The following is a 7143-nucleotide window of genomic DNA, read 5'->3' as shown; positions in this document are numbered from 1 at the left end:
GATTTAGGCTGGTAAAGTACACAACTTTAAATAGATGTTAAGAAGCAGAATATGGAATCCATGTAAAAGAAAGTTGAGTAGGACACAATAGGGGTGGGATTATATGAATTAGCTTCTTCCCACTCCCTTTCAAAATGTATCTCTTATTTGAGAATCCTTATAAAGAGATAAGTGCAAATCTGTCTGTCGATATTACTGAAAGTATCTGCTCACGAAGACTGAGAGCCAGAATTTCCCCTGTGTAAGTTAAGGCAGGTGAGCCAATAATTTCGGTAATATAGTAAACATATTGTCTGAAATAAACCAAGTCAAATTCTTCAAACTTTGTTGCACCTCTACAATTATCAGACTTTTACTAAGTATTCCAGGTCTATTGACTTGGTAAGAAGTATTCTCACATTTTTGTGTGACAGTCATCAATAGGACCCTGGGCTTCATTTAGAGAACAAAGGAAACAGAAAGGCGCTGAAGCTGAAGCAAAAATGCTTTATTGTTTCATACATACTACATGTCATAAATAGCTTTTGACAAATGTGCTGAAAATCCTAAAATTCTACAGATGCTTTACTTTAACATGTGTTAGAAAACAGAATGACTGCTAGACTCTAAAGTATGATGGGAGCGTTTCTATGGTGACTAAGTGAGGAACATCTCTCGCTTGGTTTGATGAGGTCTGCCGTGAATTAGCCCTGGAGTTAAGTTGCACACCAAAAGTCATCAGGCTCCGCCTTTCCCGGTGATGGGTTTGCAGGCAGAGCCGTCACTGGTCCAGGGAAAATACACAGCAAGACCTCGGTCCACGCGAGAGGTCCGGAGTCACAGGAACACATGGAGAGATGGCAGAGGAATTACAGGTATTGTGGCAAGTCCTTCTTTATCCCCTGTGGAAAGAAAAAAAAAAAGCATATATTTTGACAAATATGTAAAGTCAGAGAAAATTTGTTTAATACAAAGCTAAACCAGTGTTCTGTAAGTTAAGAAATTGATCTTAATATTCTATAATTGGTGAGACACAAGGGCACTGGGGAGAAAAAATTTTTAAAAATCATCTTACAAATGGCTCATCCTTGGGGCCGTATCTCTTCACCACCTGTCCATTCTTGTCAATCAGAAACTATAAGAAAAAGAAATACCATCTATTACTTAAACATCAATTGAAAAAAAAAAGCTTACAGTGAAATTTGAAAGTGTACCTTTGTGAAGTTCCATTTGATGAAACTAAAAGACACAAAACAAAATCATTAAACAGTATTGGATCCACCCCCACCCCTACAGGTTATTCAGCTTTATGTCATTTTGGACATTTAAAAAATATATATATATTCCATTTAATATCACAGAAAAACATCCACATTGACAATAGTCAATCACAACCCTGTAGAGGATAAGAAAGATGTTTTTAAACCGTTTTATTTAAGTTGCGGTTAAGCTCTAAACACATTCTAAAAAGTCTAACATTGCATGAAAACAATAATCTCAGAGTCATTTAAACAGCATGTTCAGAGTCAAACTGCTTTATCAGTGAAGGTGCACTTGATTCATTTACCCAGATATTTAGGAACAAATTTAATATAGTTTTTAGTACTTCTTGATATGCAAGTTTTTTTTGTACAACAGACACATACGAATAAAAATAAAATTAATACAACTAGAAAAAAAACTTTTTAAAAATTGTGTGTTAATTAAGTCTTTATTAAAAAAGGAATTTTGGTGAGTTTTAAAACTATGATGTAAATAAAGAAACTTTCTACTTTTTTTGGTAAATGTTATTTTTTATAACTTGAAACCAGTGTTTGTTTAAACAGCAGCAACAGATGAGAAGTTATGTCATCTGTAAAATCCCGCCTTGAGTGTTGCTGCACGGCCATTGACATGATCCATCCTAACACCAACCAGTACCGAATCGGGCAAATTAGATATACAGCATTTTTATTTTTGAGAAAACAATGTTTTTTTTTTCTATTAAATTTCTGTTTTAATGTTGAAAACAGGAAGCTTGAAAAACCAAAAAGTAAACAAGTATTTTGTGGCCAAAAATGTGCATTTTATTTGCATGTTTGACCAATCCTTAGCCGTTATTAATATAATTTCTTAAAAAATTATAATCATTTCACTTCCTATATTTTAATCACACCCTAAATTTGTTTTGTTACGATCTAGAATTTTAAAGCATGCAAATTATCTGATAATCTCTTACAAAAATGTCCATGGATTTAAGAACATCCATTTAAATTTACACTTTCCTTTATACTGTAGTAGACTAATAAAATCTACATTACAAGAATACTGACTTGACGGAAATCCTGTTTTTTCACATAGAAATAGGATTAGGACTCACTTTCCCAGCATTCCTTTCCCATGACGCTGTTCTTTCATCCACTTCCACAGGGGGTGAGCGCCATCACCGTTGACATCTATCTTACTGAATAAATCAAACTCAGCGTCGTAACCCTTAGCAAACTCTTTAATCTCCGCTTCTGTTCCAGGCTCCTGAGTTGCAGAAGGAAAAAAAAGTTTACAAGTTAAAAGCAGCAAAATAAACCATTTAATAAGAAAATAATTGAGTTTTTCCACAATGAGTTACTGAACTGTTAGACCACTTTATTCAGTAAAATCAAGGGAGAAGCAGCATTTAGGTACGTTTACTCAAAAAAAAGGTGTCCAATTATACCTGGGAGCCAAACTGGTTGCATGGGAATGCAAGGATGCGTAAACCTTTGTCAGCATACTCGGTGTGCATTGCAGTTAGCTGAGTGTAGTTTACGCTGGTCAGACCTCATTTAGAGGCGACGTTTACAATGATGCAGACATTACCCCTGGAAGACAGAACAGAACAAAACAAAACAACAATTAAGACTAAGGATGTCCCGGTTGGCATTTCATGAACGGATCACAATATTTTACTGCTGTAAATTGCAGTAGAATATTAGTTTGAGCAAAAGCTGAAAAAAGTTCCATAAAGTTGGTAAGATATTTACAGATTCAGACTTCTGGGCTCAATAATTCTTAATAGAAATTTAAAACTGACAGCAAGTGTCTCGACTCAAACAACGACCTACAAAGACATTTAGAAAAGAAAAAAAAGATTCTTTTTTTTCCCCCCTTTCACTTTTAATGAGAACTGCTCCCTCCAAGGAAGATGCGACAGAGCGACGGCTACCAAGAGACCGTCTACAAAGTGCAAACACCGGGAAAAAGTGATCAAAAATGATCACTCAATATCAACCAAAATGAATAAATGGTAAAATTGATATAAGCTAGTTATAAATACTTCTCAACATATTCATGCTACATGAACGATTTTAAAAGAAAGTCATTATTCATTTTTAAGAAATGAGATGTAAATCACTGATTAAAAATATGAAATAGTTCTGAAGAACTAAAGCTACAGTCACCAAACTTTTTTACATGACTTACTGTACATTTTTTTAATAGTAAGCTAATTTTTTTTTCTAGTTAATAGTTGCACTGTTTTTACTTGATTGTTCAGGTTGCCTCACAGAAGTGAATAGAGTGGAATTTTTTTTTATTAGACTCCAATTGCAAATGTTAACACAACAAAGCACAAGTCATACAGCAGAATTGTTATACGGATTTGTTTTATTATTTATTGTTAATCTTTTTAAATGTGTTAAAGTATTGGATTTGTATCTCTGTACTAGCAGAAACTTAAAATGAAATGACTTGGAATCTGTTTGGACTTCCGTTTACCTGTATTTCTCCAGGTGCACCTCATTCCCATCAATGTCTTTGGCAGAAAACTCATAGATGGAGGCTGCCTTTTTCCAGTCTTCCCCCTGAGCACACTGCCGGAGTAAAAAAGAAAAACATTATTGCAAAAAAGATGAAGCAAAGAGGTGAATCATAGCAGTCACAAGCCACTGGAAGAAAAGAATAAGAGCCTAATCAGAGTTCTTGGTGCACTTTGACTCTTCTGTGGAAACCTCACGCCCTGTTACTTAAGAAACAAATACGTGTTTGGACAGAGTTGTATGACTCCACCGTAAAGGTAAATTCCACTACTACAGGACGGAAATAATTGGGATTAATCATGACATGGAAAGAAAATCTCCCGTTGGATTAAAGCAACTATAGCGACACACTTAAGCCGTAGACCAAAAATATGTTGTTTACACAAAGAACGGGTATATTACACAGAATATGAAACACACAAAATACAAAAGAAAATAATAATCATAAAGTGAAAGTATCCCACAAGGTTTAAAAGACTAAAACGACCGAGTAAAGACAGTCAGCTAACGAGATTTCACTGATGCTACAAGCTAGCATCTGCGATGCCGGACGTATTTTTCTGCTGCACTGAGTCTAAAAAAAGAACCCGTTCTGACCTGTAGGTCGTCCCGCGTCCAACAAGCAAATATTTAAACTCGTAAAAGCTCTTTTACACCAAAAGAAGAATTAAATCGCTCCGTTTCTATGCTGTTATGGGACCTACCATGGTTCTCACGATGCCCCTGGTCCCTAAAACACCCAGCAACACTGCGGATCGTAACCACATTGCAGCAATTCTTATCATATGATCCAAAAGCCCCGCCCACTTACACAAATTCACATCCGCCCATTTCCCATGATGCCCTGCAGGTAAACTTTACCCCCTTTTAAAGCTTTGCTTATGTTTATGTTTCTCAGAAAGTGTAGCACAGCCGAAAAAACATGTTTAGTAAAATAAATATAGGATAAATGTTTTTATTTGTCAGTTGAATGTGATTTTTAGAAGTAAACACACATTCAGTTAAAAAAATAGGACAATTCAGAAGTACAATGTCGAAACTAGTATTTCCTAAATATTTAAGTAATATTTTTTTAATACTAATAATTTCTTTAAGTAAAAATACTGTGTGTTTCAATAAAATTTGTTTTACAAATGGAACAGTTGAATTGTCCCCCTTTTCTATAGCAATAAAACACTGAAACCTTTATTAACTTATTTATTTCCCCCTTCATGAAGCATCAAAAATGCAGAACTTAATGTTACAAATTTACAATTTCACAATTTCAAACGGAATGGAGCAGTTTAAAGAATAAAATTCATATTTTATGTCAGCCTCATACTTAATCAGGAAAAATCTATCTGAATATAAACATGGACATCTTCTGATAGTCCCACCGTAACTATTCAAAACCCTCACAATAAAGGGAAAACAAAGATAAATAGACAGTGAAGTTAAAGAACATACATTAATAACATTTGATCTACATTTTTTAAACTGAAAATATATGTACACCTTTTCAGATCATTCCAAAGTTTATCACAAATAAAAGACAAACACGCGTTTTAAAGTAATGTGACTGACTGGATACTTGAAATTGAATCTTCTTCTGTGATAAGATCATCAAAACAGAAAGTAAAAATCCTTTGTAAACTCCCCACTACTACTTAACTACTTTTTTAAACATGCTAAACAATGTTTGTTGTTCTATTAAGTCTTTACATTTCAGAAGACTTGACTTATTGAATTATAAAGTTATACTTTCTCTATACCCAATTTTATTTCAATTTTAGAATTATTTTTCTTCAATAAACATTAGTTTTACCACATAAAATAACTCAAATAAGGCAAAATAACAATACAATATTCCTGTTGTTTCACCAGAAAAACATCTTTTACATTATTCAATATATTTTTTGACACTTTAGTCTTACATGATATACAAAGGTTTCTAAGACAGATTTTCATCTAATACTACCCCGAGGATTCTAAGCTCTGCTACACTTTCTATGTTTACATCATCAATAATGTTTTTACAAAAAACATTAAATTGATTTTTTCCAAGTTTAACAAAAGCTCACTTTGTGCCCTAAAAAGCCAATGAGCCACAATTTCCACTGAGATTCACCAAGTACTTGTCCTCAGAAGAAATCCATCAAAATTAGATCCTTTATTCATCTGTCAAAGCTGCAGTTTTATCATTCCACCAATAGAGGGCATCATCTCCCCACAGACACATTTGACCCTTGGTGCAACGTTGAGTTGATTAGTTATGTGGCAAAAGAACCAAATTGAAGTAAATTAAGAAAAAATACATGCAAGTACATGTCTATTTGAAATTGTAAAAGTGATTTATTGTTAATAAAGTATGTCGGCTTGTTTGCACACACCAGAAAATCAAAGATGTTTCTTAGTTTTCTGAATTTGAATGGAAAACATTTTTTCAGTCAATGAAAAGTCAGCTCAATTTGTGTCATAAATGTGTTTAAAAATCCGTTTCCTATTGTAAACAGTAGACCAAAATACAATTTAAAGTAAAAAAAAAAAAAAAAAATCCTGTCCAAGCAACAGCATTTTTTCTCTTCTTAGTACCTGTTGAAAGTGGAACCCAGCAGATTGTGATGGATGTAAAAAAGATCTTTTTTATTGTAATTGTTGTTTCAGTTCAGGAGAAGAATGCCGGCCAATAGGAGAGACAAACATTCATTTACCCATAAAGATCTATGTTTGTTACTTAGAGGAACACATTTCCCACGAGTTTTTATTGAATTTAACCTTTTCATTGGTCTTTTACTTGGCGATTATTTTTAATAATAGAGCCAAAGAAAACAAAAAGATGTATCAAGTAGCAGCAATGTGCTTATTGACTTGACCTAAACTGTAATCCTATAAAACAAAATTCCTGGATTAATAGTTAGAGTAAAGAAGAGGAGAAAACGTGATTTTTGTGTGCAAACTGTCAACACACCAAAGGGGTTTTGGGTCATCACATCATCTAATGAAGAAAATTTTAATTAGGGAATGACAAACACAAAATCCACCACAGGTTTCCCCCTGAAACTTTCAGCCTGAAGAATATAATTAAAGATTTCACACGCAGCCAATTAAAACTCCGATCAAAGGGGTCCTTCTGCAAAAGCCGTCGCAGGAATCAATGCGGTGTGAGGGTATGTGCAGAGGTGTAGGGGCCAGACACTGCAATTAGTTGCTGCTTTGCCCATTCTGTCAAAGTGAACATGTGTCAAACAATGCAAACCCTTTTTTTTAGGGTGATTGTCTAAACTACATTCAATTATCCCACTGTGCAACTCTTTATTTATTTAAAATATGATGCTAAACTGATTTTTCATGCATGAAGCAAATCCTGAACTTTCTCATGCACAGATGCACAGCTTTAATTAAAATATTGAAG

General features: G+C 34.0%; 1 protein-coding gene across 1 annotated transcript; it reads right to left on the bottom strand.

Moving 5' to 3' along the window:
* Positions 1–466: 466 nt before the first annotated feature.
* Positions 467–4561, bottom strand: LOC112147668 (phospholipid hydroperoxide glutathione peroxidase-like). Its single transcript, XM_024274207.1, has 7 exons — positions 4457–4561; positions 3712–3806; positions 2672–2816; positions 2339–2490; positions 1194–1218; positions 1055–1114; positions 467–881 (listed from the first exon to the last, which is right to left on the bottom strand). The coding sequence occupies exons 1-7, from the start codon at positions 4535–4537 to the stop codon at positions 849–851; spliced, it is 591 nt and encodes a 196-aa protein (XP_024129975.1). The 5' UTR covers positions 4538–4561; the 3' UTR covers positions 467–848.
* Between the last annotated feature and the right edge of the window lie 2582 nt (positions 4562–7143).

The sequence above is a fragment of the Oryzias melastigma genome, linkage group LG17, assembly GCF_002922805.2.
Source record: "Oryzias melastigma strain HK-1 linkage group LG17, ASM292280v2, whole genome shotgun sequence".
NCBI classification, from domain to species: domain Eukaryota; kingdom Metazoa; phylum Chordata; class Actinopteri; order Beloniformes; family Adrianichthyidae; genus Oryzias; species Oryzias melastigma.
Note: the sequence above shows the minus strand (reverse complement) of the source record. Positions and strands in the feature narration are given on the sequence as shown.